The following is a 20,129-nucleotide window of genomic DNA, read 5'->3' on the forward strand; positions in this document are numbered from 1 at the left end:
TGGGAAAGATCTCCCTCTCGACTGAAAGTCAAAGGGAAGGTTGCAGGGGCTTCTCCTCCTCCCTCATTTCTCAAGGTCTGAGCAAGTTGTGTCCTTCCTTTCTCACCCCTCGAGTCTTCCCGATCTTGACCAAAAGCAGAGAGACTCTTGTCCGTCTTCCGCCAGCTCAGTCTCCCGCCAGCTCAGTCTCCCGCTCCTGCCTTCCCCGCCCCACCCCCATCCCCATCCCCGTTTATCCCTCCACTCCTCCCACCCCCCATCCCGCCCCGCCCTTACTCTCCCCCTGGGAATGATGCTGTCCTCGCCAGCGATGTGGTGCTCGAGGAGAGGCAAGGGCGAAGGAGGGAGGGCTCGCTGTGCTGCCCGAAGGGACCCCGCCGCTGCCCGCGCCGCCGCCGCCGCCGCTCTGGACGCACATCTGGCCGTCGCTGCCCAAGGCGCACATCTGGCCGCTGCTGCTCAAGGTGCACATCTGGCCGCCGCAGCTGGTTCCGGGGCTGGTTGGATGGTGCAGGCTGAGCTGCGACGTGGGCTGGCCTCTGTTCGGGCTTTCCCTCCCTACCAGCGGCTGAGCCGCGGGTCCTCACAGGCAGCGGGACAAGCGGGCCGAAGGGTGGGGACCAGGGCGGAGCGAGGCGTTAGTGGAGGGTTCGGGGGCCGCTCTCCCCAGCTCTGAGCTGAGCCCCAGCCCGAGCCGCGGCCGGCCCGCCGCTATGTCCACCAAGGGCAAAAAGTGGAAGGAACCCGCGAGCGGGAGAGTGACCTTCCCGGCTCAGGAGGACGAGGAGCAACAGCTGCAGCAGCAGCAGCGCGGCGGCCGCTGGGGCTGGAGGGGAGTCAATGGTGGGCTGGAGCCGCCGCCCCGGTCCGGCTACTGGGAGAACCCGGCCGAGTCCCTAGGCGGAGAGTTGCCTCGCTCCCCGCTGGGCAGCAGCCTGTGAGTACAATCTCCAAACGTCGGCACTCTAGGGGGAGGCTTGGATTGATGGAGGCAAAGGATTGAGGGGAATGGAGGAGGACGGGGCAGGTGGCCCCTTCGGAACTGCGAAGTTAGGATTTTGAGCCCCAGGGCCGCGGGGCTGACCCCTCAATCAAACAGCCCGAGGGAAACTCTGAGCAACTTTTCTGCTGGCCAATAGACCCGCTGATGGCGCCCCCGGATACTGCCTGCTAGGAGCAAAGACTGGAGGGACGGGCCGGTGTACCAGGATCAGAGATGGGAGACAGACGAGTAGACAGACCGACTGGCAGGCAAATAGACTGTCAGGCAGAAGGGCAAGACAAGACTCATGGACAGAGGAGGGAAGGAGAAAGAGAGGGGGGTGGGGAAAGGAGAGACAGAGAAAGAGAGACACAAAGAATCAAGAGACAGAGACAGAAACAAAGAGAGAAGTGGCATTCTGGCAGAGAAATAGACAAGCAGAAAGATCATTAGATTAGATAGGTTAAGGCACCGACAGCTAACACAAGCAAGCAGACAGCAGGGCCGACTGACCTATAGGCAGAGACAAACAGGCAGGAGAATGGCTAGGCATACAGAGAGGAGGCTATGAGGCAGAAGACACAAGATGCCCTAGACAGGCAAGCAGAGACTGAGAGACAACAGATTTAACTGAGAGTGACAGACAGGCAGACAAAGAAACAGGCGACTAGGCAGACAGGTAGTGGCAGAAAATCAGAAGGGCAGACAGACTGGTAGACTAGAAGATAAATAGGGCTGGAAGAAAGGAAAGGCAATCAGCAGGCACACGCCCATACACACACACACACACACACACACACACACACACAGAGAGAGAGAGAGAGAGAGAGAGAGAGAGAGAGAGAGAGAGAGAGAGAGAGAGAAATCAGATAGTCAAGGTCGGTCGACTAGAATAGACAGGCAGACAGGCAAGCCAGAGGACTTGTCCCTAGGACAGGCCGATAGACGGGCAAAGACAATGACAGATACAGATGGGCGACTTGAACCAGAGCCACCCGACCACCTGAAGCTCGCAGGGAGGACCCTGTTGCCTCATGGATATCTAATGCAGTAGACGTTCTTTCCCCGTCAAACCGCTACACGAGGGAGACCTGGGTCTCCCCCATTCATTGGCCGCAGCGAGCCCCGTTACTCCTCCCGATCACATAACCCGCTTATTTGGCCCCAAGCCGGGAAAGAAGGCTTCCTCATCCCAGTGTAGCGAAGCTTCACTCCGCTGGCAAGGGATCGGGGAATTGTGTCGGTCTGGCTCAACCTACACAAAAGGAGAGATGTCAGAAGTAGCTAGAATTGAAGGGTAGAGGGGTTGGAAGGCAGGGAGAGGAATTTTCCTCAATGTGAAGGTGGTGGTGGGAGCTCAGTGGTCATCTGATGTGCTTGTTCCTTCTAGTGGAGGGAAAGGTCCCAAGACACATGGCCGGAAAGAGGCAGCGACTTTGGTCAGTCTCATCTAGTCTTCCGATAGGTAGAAGTACGGCAACCTCTTAGCCTAGGGAGCATGCAAGCTGTTAGGGAAGGTAGGCGGAGGGGCTGTTTTGGGTGGCTACTTTCGGAAACTGTATGTTGCTCCCGGCAGGATTTAAAGAGTTTGCGGGAGGAACAAACAGCCGCGGGCAGGGAGAGGGAGCACAGCAGGTTTGGCTGCCCGCGAGTCTTTTCCGCAGGGAGGCACACCCCAACCCGATCTCGGGGTCCCTGGCCAGCAGAGCAATACCGTTAAGTTGGGAGACCCTTTCTCCCAAGATCCCACCTTCCTCAGCAAGTTCCTTCCTGTTGGTTTGTTTCAAAGCGTACCTGGCTCGTTGTTAAAACAAGCAAGGACGGTCCTTTTCCATATGGAGACAGCGTAGTTGATATATTGGATTTCTATTAATTGCGACTGAATCGGAGACAGGCTTTGGAGATGAGGGAGGCAACTTAGGAAAGTGAAGAGTGTTCTGGATCTGGAGTCTTAAGACCGAAAAATGTCAGACTACGAAGGAACCTTATCTTACAGTTCATCTCCAGGAGCTGTTAACTTGATTTTTTGAGAATTTTACTTCCATATAATTCATGTTTTTTGGTAATCTTATGCATTTTAGAGTAATATTCTTAGAAGGGGTTCATAGGTTTCACCAGGTTGTCAAAGGGGTCTATGGAACACACCAAGGATTATAAAAACCCTTAACTAGGTCTGAGTAATGGAAAGAGTTCTAGATTTGGGTTGCGGGATTTGGGGTCAAATTTGAATTAACTCTTGTGACCTTGGGCAAATCACTTAAGACAAAAACCTTGTCTCAATTAAAATGAGGGGGTTAAAATTGTTTTTATATGTGATTGGGGGGGGAAACAAAATGTTAAATTTTAAAGCATGTAAAAAAAAAATTGAGGGTTTGGACTACCTTTCAGCTCTAAATCCTATGAACTCAGAGAAACTTGACCAAAAGGTCACAGGTAGAGTAAAAGCAGTGCTAGGGTCACAACCTAGATACCATGCTGTCAAATTCAGAGCTCTTTCCCTCTAGCTACTCTCCAAAGAGTTGACATGCAGTCTGATCCTTACCAACTGTATGACCTTGAACATGTCCTTTCATTCAGTGTCCTCAGCTATAAAATGATTAACTGGTCCCTGCCAGCTTCTAGTGCTAACATTTTGTGATGGGAGGGAGGGAGAGAGAGATGATGTATATACTTTTCATTATATGCCCAGAATCACCCCCTCCTAAATGGCAAGATGAAAACTGTCCATCTTTCTGCCGATTTGTCATTTTTTAAAATATGGCATTTGCTCCAATAGTTGAGTTTGAGTATATCGTTCCTTTAAACACAAGATACAGCTTAAAGAGAACACCTGAAGACACTGACCTGAAGAAACAGGACACAAGGGAGATGCTTCTTATTGCTTTTTAAAGTTTTGGGTCAGTGAAATCATCCCCTGAGGCAATTTTGTTGTTTCATATAGACTAGCCTAAAGGGTAGAGAATACTAGGTGACTCAGTGGATAGATCCACTGGACCTGGAGTTGGAAGACTTGAATTCAACTCCTATCTCAGACACTAGCTGTGTGATGCTAGACAATTCACTTAACCTGTTTGTCATAAGCCACTGAAGAAGGAAACAGGCAAACCACTCCAGATTTTTGGAAAACAAACAAATAAACCTATATAGGATCACAGAAAGTCAGACAGAATTGAAATAACTGAACAGTCTAGCAGTGGTCCTCAAAGTATGGTCTAGAGAATCCTGGGGATCTCTGAAATCTTTTTAGAGGGTCTACAAATTCAAAAATAGTTTTTATTTCCAATATGGTAAATGTCTATAAATATAATCCAGATGAACAAAAACGCTTTGGAGAGATCCTCAATAATTTTTAATAGGATAAAGATACTGAAAACAAAAGTTTGAGAACCACTAGACTCTAGTGGGTAGGCAGAATATTTCTCTCATAGACCTTTATAGCTATAGTGTGTGTTTCTTAATAATAACTAAATAACCAATAATAACCAAAGTTTTGGTGCTTGAAGGGACTTTAGATAGCCAACCCCTTAATTTTATGAATTGGGAGTCATAAAGAAGGAAGATGACTTGTCCTAAGTTTCACAGAGAGTGGGTGACAGAAAGACTTGGGCTGAGTTCCTGAGAATAGGGATTATTTCATTCATTGTGTTTCTATCCCCAGTATCCAACACAGAGCTTGGTACATATATTAGAGTTTTCATCAATGTTCGTTGATTATTCTATCCAAGTCTATGTTCTTTCCAACCTAAGGAACTGTTTCTCATTTTATGACTTGCAAAGAACCTTTTGACTTACATTAGTTCTTTGTATTCTTAAAACAAACCTTTTGAGTTTGGTCCTGTAAGTAATATTAACAGCACTTTGAAGATGAGGAAAAGATTCAGAGTGGTGATTTGCCCATGGTCACACAGCTAGAAAATGACCATGGCAAAATTTGAATTTAGGTCTAGCTTCCCCAGCTTCTCACTGTACTGCACAACTTCTTGATTATATAGTTACACATAGTTTAAGAGAGGTTCTTTCTGCAGGTGAGGAAAGGTAAGTTATTGGGTGGGAGAGAGAAGAGAACCATATGGAAAAGAGTTCTTTTACTGAGAATATCAAAAATGAAATGCTTTCTTTAAGTAGATAGGTTTGCCCTTTCTCCTGCCCTGAATTTAAGCTCTAGTCAAATAGAGTAGTCAAATAAAGACCTGAGTATAGGATCATGGACACCACAACAGCAAATTCTTAGAGCAGATAGCTGATGGCTTAGGTTTTCAATAATCTCTAAGGTTTACAAAATACTGTTTTCCTAATAGTCACCTCAAGTGTGTTACTGGAAGGAACCTTATAGGCCATATAATCTAACCCCTCCATTTTACAAATAAAGAATATCAAAAAGGAGAAATGTCCCACCTCCCACTTCTCAAGATCATACGGCTACTCAGTATAAGTAGGATATGAATTCAGATCCTTTGACTTCAGAATCTGCACTATTTTTCCCATATCACAAGAGTTCTCGTTATATTGTGATGCCCATTTTACAGATGAGTATATGAGACACAGAAAGATGAAATAACTTGTCCATGGTCTCATAGGTACTATAGGAAGGGTTGAAACTGAATTCACCTCCAGAACCTCTTGACCTGAGGACACTGAAATCACAGGGGCTCATTTTAGGTACAAAGTGTCCTATTTTGAAATTTGGCCAGGATCCTGGAGAGAATATTGCACTCTTTCCAGAAACAATGCCTTGGCTGGTCAATTCACATACATGTGCCCAATATCTTTCTGTTATTTATTTGCTTAATTACTTAGAGGGTAATAAAGTTGGAAGGTGCTTTAGAGGCTATCGAGTCCAATCTCTCATTTTATAGATGAGAAAATTGAGTCTCAGAGATGCCAATTCACTTAGTCAAGACAAATGACTTGTCTCAGATTATACAATAATCTGAAAGAGGGTCTGGACCTAAATCCTCCTGATTCCAAGTCCAGTGCCCTATACAATTATCACACTGAGGCATTGAGGCAGAATCAACCCAGAGGGAAAGGTGTCTACATGAGCTTATCCATGATTATTACTTGGTCATCTATGGCTCAATTGCCAAATTGAAACCTAGCCTTCCTTTTAAGTCTTCTCCTTAGCAAACCAAACACTAATGCTTGTATAGGAAAGAATTCTGTTGAGTTTCAATTCATTATTTCTCCAACCCCTTCCCAGAAATAACTTTGCAACCCCTGAGGACAACATCCTAAGGTGTGGCAGGAAAAAAATGGTAGACAGTCTGCAATTGAGATGTCTCTCCTGGTATCCGAGTTCTAGAACTGAAAGGATGCCACAGTAGATCTATACTGTCTGTGGTCACCAGGTCTGTAGTCAGTAAAATGAGTTCAAATCCAACCTCAGACCTAACTCAGTTTCAATTGATCAATGATGGACAGAAACAGCTACATCCAAAGAAAAAAACACTGGGAAATGAATGTAAACTGTTTGCATTTTTGTTTTTCTTCCCGGGCTATTTATACCTTCTGAATCCAATTCTCCCTGTGCAACAAGAGAACTGTTTAGTTCTGCACACATATATTATATCTAGAATATACTATGACATATTCAACATATATAGGACTGCTTGCCATCTAGGGGAGGGGGTGGAGCGTGGGAGGGAAAAATCGGAACAGAAGTGAGTGCAAGGGATAATGTTGTAAAAAAATTACCCTGGCATGGGTTCTGTCAATAAAAAATTATTATAATTAAAAAAATCCAACCTCAGATACATTAACTTCTCCCAGTTCTTAGTTCAACATGGCATCTCTTAGACCACTTGCTTTTCTTGCACAAGCTTGATCTAGCAGATCAGTCCCTTGTTATAATTCACTTGAGTCACTGTCTCTTGTGGGTGTTGTCAAAAGCAGATAAGAGGGCATGTAAAATATATGCATAAATAATAGAAGGTAATTGGTTGGAAGTCCTAGCAGATAGATTGAAGAGGATTTTATAAGAGCTTACAATAGAAAGTTTATTAAAAGCAGCTAGATGGCACAGTGGATAGAGGATTGGGCCAAAAGTCAGGAACATGAGTTCAAAGCCAGCCTTAGATACTAATAGTGTAACCCTAGGCAAGTCACTTAACTATTTTCTGTCTCAATTTCCTTGACTGTAAAATGGGGACAATAATAGCACTTGCCTCTCAGGATTATTGTAAAGATAAAATGAGATGATATTTGTAAAGTGCTTTGTAAACTTTAAAGCTCTATATCATTTCTCCATTATTCTATTCTATTTTATTTTTAGTGTAAGTGAAGTAGATCATTACTGACATGATGTGATGGAAAGGAGTTTTTAGATTAAAATGTAAGATTCTTTCATTTCTGTCTTTGTATCCCCAATGTCTAGAATAGTGATTGATGTGTAGTAACAAAAATGATAACAATATCGAACATTTAGATAGCTCTTTTAAGATTTGCAAAGCACTTTATATATGTTGTCTCATTTTATCCTCATAACTCTGAGAGGAAGGGGCTATTATTCCCATTTTAAATGAGAAAATTGAGTCAGAAAGAGATTAGATGATTTGCCCAGGAAATCATTGGGTGATGATGGGTGATAAACAAATATTTGAAGTGAATATCTTTATCTTAGTGCCTGAGAATTCATCATTATATAGATTCATAGAATATTAGAGTTGAAAAGGTCTTTATTGTCTATTTCATAAGAATGAGAGCTGAGAGGAAAGAATCAAAGAGAACATCCAATTCTGCCCACTCATTTATTTGCCAGATGCAGAACTATTAACCCAGAGAAATGTCCCAGGTGACATAGTAATAAGCAGCATATTCAGGATTTGAACTCTTTTTCTTAGAGTTTGAGGCATAGATATGCTTGAGAGCTAATTACAAATTTTTAGTACAACTAATTATACTTCAAAATTCACAAGTTATACAAATCAAGGCAGATTTAATGTTTTGTTGATTATCTAGACTTAAGTGATGGAGAAAATAATAACAATAATAATACACATTAAACTGAAAAGTATGTCTTGGTAACTTTTTTTGGGGGTAGAGCTGATTGTTAAAATATTTATCAGCACACGTTGATCCAGGGCTAGTGTTCTTTCCCTTATACTGTACTGCCTGCTCTTGTCTACTCGATAACTTTCCAGGTGAGCAAACAGGCACAGAAGCTCCTTGGTTGCAAAAGTTTGTGGCAGAGTAAGTGGGGCTGTCCTGGATCATCTGATTCCCAGCATGTCCTCTCTCCTTTGACTTAAGTAGTATTCTCATCTTAAGTTTTCTGTTAATGTGCAAATATGTTTCAGAGGTGTTACCCATGAAGTCAGTGCCATTTTGGTGCGAATTTATTCATAATGCACGAGTTTTCCTCTGGGATGAAGGATCTTGGGAGAAGGGAAAAAGGAAAAAAGGGAAATGTTACAATAAAGGGAAAAGGGGGTTTCTCAAAGCAAGCCTAACTCCCTTAGCCATATCTTTTAAGTCTATGTTTTGACTGCCATAGAAAAGATTTAGCAGTAGCATCACCATTCCCTTGAAATTATCTATAGGAGTTTGTTCCCATGTTTTTTGTTCAAAACCAACTCTTTATGATCCCATTTACAGATTTCTTGGCAGAGAATGATTTGCCATTTTCTTCTCCAGCTCATTTTACAGATGAGGAAACCGAAACGAACAGGTGGTGACTTAGGCAGTGTCACACTGCTATTGTGTCTGATGCCAGATTTGAACTCAGGAAGATGAAGCTTCCTGATTCCAGACCCAGTGCTCTAGTTACTGTATCACTTAGATGCTCATTCCCATATTTATTCATTTGTTAAATCCTATGGATTGGGTAACCTCATCTTTCTTTTTTTCTATTGGACCTACTCTAGCTGAGACCTTATTGTTGGGGCTTAATTAGGTCCTTCCATCTTTATTCCCCTATTCCCTTCATAACACAACCAGTTTAATCTGACCCAGGAGCTGGATGAAGTTTCAGTTCCAGTCCTCAGGCCAGTCTGAGGTCTTCAACCAAATAATCAAGGTAGAAATCCCAAGATAAGAGGAAATCTGCGGTTCTGGCACTTTGAACCTGTAAGGCTTTTCAGCTGGCTAATAGTGACTGCTGAAATTCTAGCTAGTACAATATATTGTTCAGACAAAGCCCTAGGTCTGGAGTGTAAACCAAAAGGGCAACTTTCAGGCTTTACCCTGGAACAACCACTTTGGGAATACTGACAACTTGCAGGTCTCCAACACAGCTAGTAAGTGCCTGAGTTCAGGTCTTCTCTCCACTGAGTAAATTATCTGCCCTAATAATGATAGCCAACATTTATATAGTTTTTAGAATGTGTCACACACTATAAGAAGTGCTTTAAAATAATAATCTCATTCCCCCTATAACAAGCCTGGGACATAGAGCTATTATTATCTCCATTTTACAGATGAAGAAATTGAGACAGAGAAAGGTTAAGTTGACTTTTCCAGGGTCACACAGCTATTATTTTGAATTCAGGTGTTCCTGACCCAAGACTAAGAACTCTATCATTATGCTGCTTCTATTTTAAGGTACCTAAAAGCCATGATTTTTTTTAAAAAGAATATTTCAAGAAGTCGTAATAGAAAATTGCCCAAGTCTCTTTTAACCAGAGAGCAAATTGGAAATGCAAAGAATTTACTGGTTACCTCCTGTAAGAGAAATATCTTAATGTGAACCATCATTCCCAATAGAGTTAAGAAGTTGTGTCTTTAATATGTGTCTCTTAAGGATTTATAAAGAACCCATGTGACACAAAGAAGGTGAAGATAGATTTCTTTCTTGGGATAACTGTCTTGAATATTATTTTGTGAGAAAATTATGTGAAGAGAAGTTTATAAAGGAAATTATATGAAGATTTTTGAGAGAAGCTAAAAAGTTGTTTTCTGTCATTGCTGGAGAGAATACAAAGAAAAATAACTAATTTTGAAAAATATTAAAATGACCAAGAGACTTGTCAACTGAACAAGAACAGGCCTGTAACCTGTGAGTGGCCAGAGCCAAACAGAGCAGGCTAGAAACACGAGAATCAGGACCACAAACAGAAGTTGAATTAATTTCAGAGTAAGGAAAATGATGTTTGCAAATGAAAGTCCCACCGTTGTCTTAAGAAGGCGGGCTTAATATGCTGGACTAAAGGCCAATCTTATATGTGACAAGTAAGTTGGAGTATTACATAATCATTTTTAGATCTTGAGTTACTTTTCCCATGGGCCTGTGGAAATCATATTGTGTCAAGTCTTGGGGGTTATGCCATCAGAGAACAGAACCAGAATTCCCTAACAGGAATAGGAGTGTAGTACCCATCAGTGACAAGAAACAAGGATTGTGAATATTGGATGGATGGCCCTGAGAAATGGGGGGAGCTAAATCCCTCAGCAAACATCTGGTGTTGGTCCAACTCATTCTGAGCATACAAAAGATTATTGTTATGTCAAGTTCAAGGACACAACGTGGTTGTTGGGTCTTAGCTCTGGGAAAGAAGGCATCTCCAAAATATTTTTACAGACTTTATTCATTATCTGGAGTGAGTTGAATGATTTGGAATAGAGTTTATAGACAAGTGACTCTGACAGGGGAAGAAAGGGGAGGGGAGAAGAGAGGGATACATTTATAGTCGTCAAAATATTATAATCATATGTAGAATATGGCATAGGAAGTGTATGGAAAGAAGAGAAATTTTGAAACAGTTATTTGGGACAATGAGAGAATTAATCAGAAAGAAATTAAAGAATTATCAATGCAAAGAATAAGTAGTGAGGATCCAGTTGAGATTAGATACCATAAATTTGTAGGAAACTAGTCTAACATGCTTGAGGTCTTTGGCAGCCTGAAAAAAAGAATATAGAAGACATGTAAGTGAATGAAAGTTTGGATTTGGCAAGACATCAATGGTGATGAGAAAAGGGAGCAAGAGATCTTAACTGACCTGGATAACTATAGGGTCAAGATTATGACAGGAAAATAAGTCAGAAGAAAGGTATGGAAAGACTGTAAGTTGAGATGTAGATGAAAAGGTTTAGGAGGAATAAGGATGAAAAAGAGATGAAAGGATAGAAAGTTGTAGTCAGAGAGAGGAATTTTGCAGATCTGAATCATAGAGGTTGAAGAATTATGGGTGACTGAGAATAAGGTATGATAATTCTTGCATGTGGCTGAGATAATGTGAAGTTGTGAGAAGTGGTAAAATTGATGAAGATAAGAGTATTTGAGGACAGCAACTTAAGTGGAGAGTCTAAGCCTAGCATTCAAGAACTTGAATTAAAGGGGAAATGACCTGGGGATCAGCAGACAACTAGAATCTCTTTAGCAATGGTCTCCTCAGTTAGGTACACCAAAAAAATTGCGGGTGTGAGTAGGGTTCTACTTTCACCCCAGATTTTGAAGATGCCCCTTCTGAGAATGGGAATCATGTGGTTTGTCCTAATTATTACAACCTTTAAGTCCCTCACTTATTATCAATTCACATTTCACAGATTTAGAGCTGGAAAGGACCCAAGAGAAAAGGACATCTGATCTGCTCATTTTACAGATAAAGAAACTGAAGCCCAGAGAGATGGTGTGATCTGAATCCAGATCTCTTGACTCCAAACCAACTTATCTTGCCACTACTTCTTAAAGTTTCCCAATTCATTCACAATGCCTTCCATTTGTTCATTTAGTGGACAAATATTTATTGAAAGTGGTCACTCCCTGTGTGTGTGAAGATTCAAAATTTAAATAGGATAGAAGAGTTGGACAGTCATTTTACAGGACAATCCATATAGGTTGAAACAGAAGAGATTTTCAATTTTCATTCACACTTAAATAAAATACATGAAAACCACTCTCCTGCTTTCTCAACATTCATTTCAATCTGAAATGGTCTTAATAGCTTTGAAAGCCATTGAGGACAGTCTTATTTCTAAATTTCAATTCTTCTCCTACAGACCACACTACAGCTGTTTTTAAGACATTTTATTTTTATTTTCAGTTCCAAATTCCATCTCCTTCCACTCTTCCCCACTTATTGAGAAAACCAGAAATGATACCCAATATACTATGACTTCATGCAAAACATATTTCCACAATAGTCATGTTTCTCCCTTTTAAAAAAAGCCTCAAGAAAAATAAAGAAGGAAAAAAAAGGTTTGAATCTGCACTCTGAATCTATCAGGTCTCTATCTGATGGTGGATAGCATAATTTATCATGAGTCCTTTGGAATTAGGATGGATCATTGTATTGATCAGAATTACTAAACCTTTCATAGTTGGTTATCATTATGGTATTACTGTGTATATTGTTTTCTTGGTCTTCCTTACTTTACATTTCATCAGTGCATACAAGCCTTCCCAGGTCTTTCTGAAACCATTTCCTTCATAGTTTCTTATAGCATAAAGATCATACTGTTATATACCATAACTTGTTCAGCCCTTCTTTAATTAATGGACATCCCATCAATTTCGACACAGATACTGTGCACTGACTGGAAACAAAATAGATGCTTATTGATGGGAAGATAGCTAAACAAACTGATACATGAATCCAGTGAACAAGCATTTGTTAAGCACTTGGTGTGTTCCAGGCATTGGGGACACAAAGTCAAAAATAAAATATCTGCCTTTAAAGTGCTAATAACATTCTCCCAATGGGGGAGACAACAAATAAATAGGAGATACAAGATATAATTAGAGTAGATGAAGGCTTTCTGAGAGGGGAGGACATTGGCAACTGGAGGGGATGGGAGAGGAGAAAGGACTTCTAGAGAAGATTGGATTTGAGCAAAATCAAGAAGGAAACCAGGGACACTAGAAAGCATGAATGAAAGGGAAGAACATTATAAGTCTGGAAGCAGTCAATTCAAAGGTACAGAGATGGTGGGTGGGGTAGTATATTTGAGGGACTGCATGTAGGCCAGTGTTGTGTTGCTAGGAATGTATGCTTAATGAAGGAGAATTAAGAGTAAGGAGGTAGGAAATGTAGAAAGAGGCCATGTTATGAAGAACTTCAAATGCTAAACTGAGTTTGGATTTGATCCTGGAGGTGATAAAGATGCAATATTAGAACAAAAGACATCAATAATTTTTACAAATTTTTTAAATTAATTTTTTAAAAAAAGATTGTATCTTGAAAATCAGCGAGTAAATACTAGAAGGTAAGGTAGATCTATAATATTAAATTACATTAGACTTTTTAAAAATGCAGGTGATGGTTACAGAGAAGGAGAATGCATAGGAAGAATTTGAGATGTTGGGAATTTAGGAAAAAGTGCAATCTTTTGGGGAAAGTTTATGATTTTTCATTTCAATTTGATGATATATATTTGAAGAAATTTGGAGGAAGTATGTATCTCCATTTTCTTTCTAGAAAAAACGTAAGAGTGCAGAAAAAAATGAAAAAATTTTGCCTGACTTTAAAAAAATTGAATCACAAAGAAAATGATAGTCACCTCACTACTACACAACTTAATCTTTAAAAGGTGGAAGACACCCAGTAAAAGTGCCATTATACAAAAGTGCAAGTCACCTCTTAATAATGTAATACGATTCAACTCAGTAAACATTTATTAAGCGTCTACCACGTGCTGAGAACTGGGGATACATTTAATAAAAAGAAAAGTAATATTTAATCATATGTGTGACAGGGACCCCTTTTTCAGTCTGATTAAGTTTAAGGGTTTCTCAGAATCATGTTTTTAAAGGCAAAAAATAATAATTAAAAAAAAAAAAGCCCCATGAGATTACAGAGGAAACAACTTATATTGAAATAATTAAAAAAAAAAGAAATAATTATTTTAAAAAATGTTTTTTTAAGTTCACAGACCCCTGGTTGAGCCTTTAATTAATGGTTGGCACTGAAAAAGAGAAAGGCTGCGGGTAAACTTGGAGAGTGCCAAATGGGACTTTGAGCTTGGCTGCTGGGAAAGGGGTGTGGAGGAAGGGGAGGTGTGGAGGGGGAGTCCAGCTGTCACCTCCAGTGACTTTCTCTTTGCTGCTAATTAGGTCTGTGGAACGAAGCCCATGCATGACCAAGAGGCTGGCCATGAGGGAGAAGGGCCGGCGTCAGGCAGTGCGCGGCCCGGCGTTTATGTTTAACGCCCGCGGGCCGAGCCTCACCGCGGAAGAGGAGCGCTTCCTGGACGCCGCCGAGTACGGGAACATCCCGGTCGTGCGCAAGATGCTCGACGAGTCGGAGACCTTGAACGTGAACTGCGTGGACTACATGGGCCAGAACGCCCTTCAGCTGGCCGTGGGCAACGAGCACCTGGAGGTGACGGAGCTGCTGCTCAAGAAGGACAACCTGAGCCGCATCGGCGACGCGCTGCTGCTGGCCATCAGCAAGGGCTACGTGCGCATCGTCGAGGCTCTGCTGAGCCACCCGGGATTCGCGGCCGGCCGTCGCCTGACGCTGAGCCCGGGGGAGCAGGAGCTGCGGGACGACGACTTCTACGCGTACGACGAGGACGGTACGCGCTTCTCCCCGGACATCACTCCTGTCATCCTGGCCGCGCACTGCCAGAAGTACGAGGTGGTGCACATGCTGCTGACCAAGGGCGCGCGCATCGAGCGGCCGCACGACTACTTCTGCAAGTGCCCGGACTGCTCCGACAAGCAGAGGCGCGACTCCTTCAGCCACTCGCGCTCGCGCATTAACGCCTACCGCGGCCTGGCCAGCCCGGCCTACCTGTCCCTGGCCAGCGAGGACCCCGTGCTCACGGCGCTGGAGCTCAGTAATGAGCTCGCCAAGTTGGCCAACATCGAGAAGGAGTTCAAGGTGAGGCGGGTCCCGGCTACAGAGGCCAGCTCGCTGGAGGGTATGTGAGCGTGATTGTGCGTGCATCAAGGAGTGTGGGTGGAGGTGAATGTGTATAACTGTGAAGGTATGGGTGCGCGCGCTAGAGTGGAAATGGCGAGGCAAGGGAAGAGTCCTTGGGGCTGCACATCTTAGCTGGGTGATTCTGTTCTTAGGGGTTGTTTTTTGTTTTGTTTTGGTTTTTTTGTTTTGTTTTGTTTTTTTTTGTTTTATTTTTGTTTGTTTGTTTGTTTGTTTTTTAGTCATGGACCCCTTTGGCTATTTTGCAAAGCCTATAACCTTCCCCCCTTTTTCCAGGAGAATAGTTTTAAATGCATAAAATATAATACCTAGAACTACAAAGAAATAAAGTATGTTGAAATAACGACGGTTTTTTTTTTTTTTTTAACCCCATTCAAGTTCCTGGATCCCCTGAAATCTCTGCATAGACCAAAAAGAGGTTAAAACTGGCTTAGGCTGTGCATGCCAGTGATTATGGTTGCCTTAGGGGATTATTAAAGAGGAGGAGTGCTGGGTTCCGATTCGAGCTGGGTATTCCGCCTCAGATACTGGGCAGATCCCTTCGCCTGGGATTTCAGTTTCTTCATGGGTAAAATGGGGGCATTGAGCTCTATACCTTCAGAAGATCCTTTTCCACTTTAAATCTAAAGTGCTTCTGAGACTGTCCCTTATGATTTGGGGGTCTTCATTCAAGCTAGGCTTCACAGATGACTAACTGATGGACCAACTGCTGAATTAACAGAGACTGGGGGAGGGAGGTTTTTGCTTGATGTTTACGATATCCAGTTAGAATTTGTTATTTATGGGATCCTAGAGCCAGAGCTGGAAGGGACTTTGGAAGTCAGAAACTCATTCCTCACATTTTAGGAAGGAGGAAATTGAAGCCATAATAGACTTGTCAAAAATTCAAAGGATTCAGATCTAAATCCTCTGAAGCCAAATCAAGCGCATTGGTTGATTTTCTCTTAGACTGGTTTGATTTAGTGGACATTTGGGTAAAGTGTTGGGGAATGGTGAGGAAGCTCCCTTCCGAGATAGAGATCTTAGTACCTAGATCCCCTGCCACCCCAAACCATGATGATCTTATGCTCTGAGGGAATATTGTTGTTCAAACATGTCCAACCCTTCATAACCTCCATTTAGGATTTTCTTGGCAAAGATATTGTAGTGATTTGTCATTTGCTTTTTTTTTTTTTTTTTTTTTTCCTGAGGCAATTGAGTTTAAATGACCCGAGGTCACACAGCTAGGCAGACTTAAGTGTCTGATGTCAGATTTGAACTCAAATCCTCCTGACTTCAGGGATGGTGTTCTATCCACTTTGCCACCTAGCTGCCCCAGCCATTTGCTTTTCCAGATTTTTTTTTTTAACAGACTAAATGACTTGTCCAAGGTCATACAACTAGTTAAGTGTTTAAGACTGGATTTGAATTCAAAGAAAACTCTTCCTGACTCCAACCCCAGCACTCTATCCATTGTAGTGCCACCAAACTGCCCCTCGGAACATTTAGAGATAGTTTATTTCTTAAAAAAAAAAAAAAAAAAAAAAAAAGAGTGAAAAGTTAGTTTGGTATACTTAATCCCAATTTTTTTCCTCCTGCCTGTTTATGCATTAATTAGCTATTTCCCTTGATCTCTCCTGCCTTGCTTCTTCTCTTACACACTCCCCACACAAACCCAAGAATATTTTGATAGGCTCTTCCTTTCCTTCTTTCTTTATCTGTAAATGAGGGGATGGGGTTTAGGCTAGATGACCTTTAGCATCCCTTCTATCCCTAAACCTATAATCTTATAAGAGGATCATATATTACAATAGTTCCCAGTGCTAATGATACAGCGAAGTAGAGTATTGGGTGGAATGCTAGGTTTGGAGTCAGGAAGACCTTAGTTCAAATTCTACCTCAGACATTTACTAACTGTGTAACCCTGAGCAAGTTGCTTAAGCTCTGTCTGCCTCAGTGTCCCCATTGGTAAAATGAGGATAATAATATCATGTTCCTCACAGGGTGGTCTTGAAGACCAAATGTGATAATATTTGTAAATTTTGCAAAGTACGTGCTTTATAAGCGTCATCTGTTATTAAATCAAAGATTCTGTGGTGCTCAAGGGGGCTACCTGTCTTTCTAGACTAGCATTGGGAAGGCCACATCAGCAGCTCTGTTCTATTCTAACTCTGAAGGCTCTACTGCCTGGCAATCTTTCTTTGTTGCCAATTTCATTTGGCAGTTCAACATAGACTCCAATTGCACACGGCAAAAAAGAAAGTGTGTTGTTGAGACTCAGTGTATAATATTGATACATGTGTGAGTCGTATGTGTCCTGCTATTGCCAGCATTTAACAAATGCTCATTGAATTGAAATGACTCCCTTCAAAGATCTTTTGGAGATAGAATCCTAGTGTAGAATTTTACTTATTATGATTCGTTTATGCTCCTACTCCTGAAATGTGTAGCTAGGGATGTGACCAAAAGCAGGCAGACATTTTGGCATAACTTAAAAAAGGAATTAGCTAAGATAAATTTACTCAAGACAAGTATCACTGAAAGTCCGAATGAAAGTTGATACAATCCAGGTCATTGGCACTGGACAAAATCTCCTTCCCTCTTCCCTCCAGGGAGTGAAGTATATTAGAAAGAACCCAAGGTTGAGATTCAAAGGATGTAGGTTTGAATCATAGCTTTGACATTCACTACCTGACCTCTTGGGGCTTCAGGTTCCTCCTTTGTAAAATATACAATGGTTTCTGAGGATTCTGGGTTCCTTAGAAAAATAGAGTAACTAATAAATAAGAAGGAGTTTTGTTTTTAACCCAAAGTTAGTTTATATGGGTATTTTATGAACAAGAAGTAAAATTATTAAGGACATTTTTTTTCTTTCTCCTGTCTTTTTGTAGATTTTGAATAATTTTGCCCATTACATGTGGGACGTTTGGCAGAAATGGTCAAATCTAACGAGTCTGTTTTCAGCAATGTCCTTGTCTCCCCAAGCCTTGTTGTGAGGATACTTATGGACACTAAGATAAATATGAATCCTGGTCACAGTGGTAGGATGCCAGCAGCCTTCTTTTCTTCCTTACCAGCCCTCCAGTGGATAGAGAAAGGAACACTGGTTTGAGTCAGATAATTTTCCAAGTCTCAGGTTTGCTACTTATTATCTCTGTGTTCTTGAAAAAATCACTTTGTCTCTGAAGTTCAGAAAAGCTCATATAGTGACCAGTGTCAACTTTTGCAGAATTGTAAAACATCAAAAACTTAGCAGAGGTAGATGGAGGAAAGATGTAGAGGAAGATACAAAAGTATCTAGCCCTCTGATGGGTGGGACTCTACTTCAAGAGGAAGGAACTTTTGGAAAAAGAGGGAAGGGGAGGGAAGGAAGGAGGGAAAAATTAGAAATCAAAAAGTTGTAAAAGTAAATGTTGTAAACTAATAAATTAAAAAAAAATTAAAGAGGGAAGAACAAGAGGGCGAGAATATAAGGCCATGGGGTTGTAGATTTACAGCAGGAAAAGACATTACAATCTAGCCTTATTTTGCAGCTCAGAAAACAGGCATAGAGAGGCTGTTACACTTGCTCAAAGTCACACAGTTAGTAAATGTTTAAGGTGAACTCAGGTCTTTCCTGACTCTGAGTCTAACACTTTGTCTATTTCTCCATGATGCTACTAACTGAGATTGTAATTCTCTTTAAAGTTTACTAAGTGGGTGACTTTCTAGTTCAGTGGTTAATCTTCTTTGGAAGTATCCTTCAATCCCTGCTGCTATCATGGGACCAAGTGATTGCATCAGCATCCCAAATTTCCAGATTCTTCCTTGAGTATGAATGACTTAGTGACCTGCAGATCAGGAACCTCACTGCCTTATCCCCATCAAATTCTTCCCAATTAAATATTTGCAGTTTTTAGTAAATCGTTTTTGGATGTTATTTAGCTCATTTCCTGATATCCTTCATCCTAGAAAGTCTCTAGTGACCTGGGAAGAGTTCTTCTCCCAAGGGCTTAGACTAAAGAGCTTCAACAAAATGCATATGACTGTTTTAATGGTCTTCTAAATGCAGTTCAGGCAATCTCTTCTGTCCAGTTCTTAAGAATTCCCTAAATTTACAGTCTTTGTGGAGGGCCTAGATCTACCAAAGGCTGATGTATCTAGAGATTACAATTTCTCTCAAATACAAAATTGTGCAAAGTCAACAAAGGGCATTTTTACAAAGTTTTATTATGTTACTATCTGTCCCAATATAGTCATCTAGAAAAAACAATTATTGGAAATAAACCATTAACAAAAAGGAAATCTAATTTAATAAACATTTATTAAGTATCTCTTTTGTATTCTGTACCAGGCATTGTGCCAGACACTAGGGATATAAAAAAGATGCAAAAATCGGTTGCTGTCTTCTCAACATTCACAATATTCTGAATTCTCCAGCATTTTTTTACTCCCTTATATGGAGATCACATCCATATGAACTTTTTAAGCTGGACAAAACATAATCACAGAATGTTACAGTTGGAAAAGATGCTAAAAGTTATCTGGTTTAACCCCTTTATTTGAGATTTGTGCAGATATAAACGCTAATATGTGAAGTGTTTTGCTAAAAGTCATACAGCCAAATGGAGCCAGGATTTTGAACCCTCTGCTCTGGTATGTCATGCTGTATACTCAGTAGGATTTTTTTTCCAGGGTTGTACTTATGAATTATGGCCAGCTTATATACTGGTGCACCCTATGTGTTTAACAACTGACTCAGGGCTAGAGTGTAGGATAATCTTGAAGTTTAACCTTTATTATAAAAATTTTCTCCATAACTTATTTAAGTCTAGTCCGATGGTATCAGTTTTGTCTGGAAATGTCAAAAATGGGGTCACCATAGGCTTCATAGTGACTTAGAAAAGGATATATTAACATTATATTCTATTGTATTTTTATTTATTTTGTTATATTTTAATCTCAGCCCCATGCAGATGCATATTTGATATCTCTGGTCTAGACAACTAATAAAATAATAAATCAAACCTTGATTTATGATATTTGCCTGTTTCTAAAGTGTAAATGCTTCCACTGAAAATTTAACAGTCAGCTTGTGATTGGTTTGAGCTGACTTGAGCACACACCTCCCATGACTGTATGACCTACCATCTTATCCTACCCTCATGTCCTTCTGTCATATATCTTAGGCCAAGAGAAAAAAAGAAAACATTGGTGCTAAACCAAAAGGAATTGGAAGAGCCTTTGGAGCTTCCCACTGTCCCATTGCCTGCTGGCAATTTCTTCTTTTCTCCCTCCCCCAACCCATTCAGTCTTGCCACCCCAGAGCAGGGGATGTTGTTTAAAGTACATACCTTGAGGTTGAAAAG

General features: G+C 41.2%; 1 protein-coding gene across 4 annotated transcripts in view; it reads left to right on the top strand.

The window, feature by feature from the left end:
• The window catches only part of TRPC3 (transient receptor potential cation channel subfamily C member 3), a 103,020-nt gene that overhangs the window by 11,554 nt on the left and 71,337 nt on the right, over window positions 1-20,129 (top strand). For 2 of the 4 annotated variants that reach the window (XM_012551893.3, XM_031941313.1), the window contains exons 1-2: window positions 463-937; window positions 13,971-14,742. In XM_012551893.3, coding sequence (XP_012407347.2) covers window positions 714-937; window positions 13,971-14,742 — 996 coding nt within the window. In that variant the 5' untranslated portion in view covers window positions 463-713. Of the gene's footprint in view, window positions 1-324; window positions 938-13,970; window positions 14,743-20,129 lie in introns of those variants that run through there. The other 2 variants (XM_031941315.1, XM_031941314.1) reach the window with 2 other exon arrangements.

This window comes from Sarcophilus harrisii, chromosome 6 (assembly GCF_902635505.1).
Source record: "Sarcophilus harrisii chromosome 6, mSarHar1.11, whole genome shotgun sequence".
NCBI lineage: Eukaryota > Metazoa > Chordata > Mammalia > Dasyuromorphia > Dasyuridae > Sarcophilus > Sarcophilus harrisii.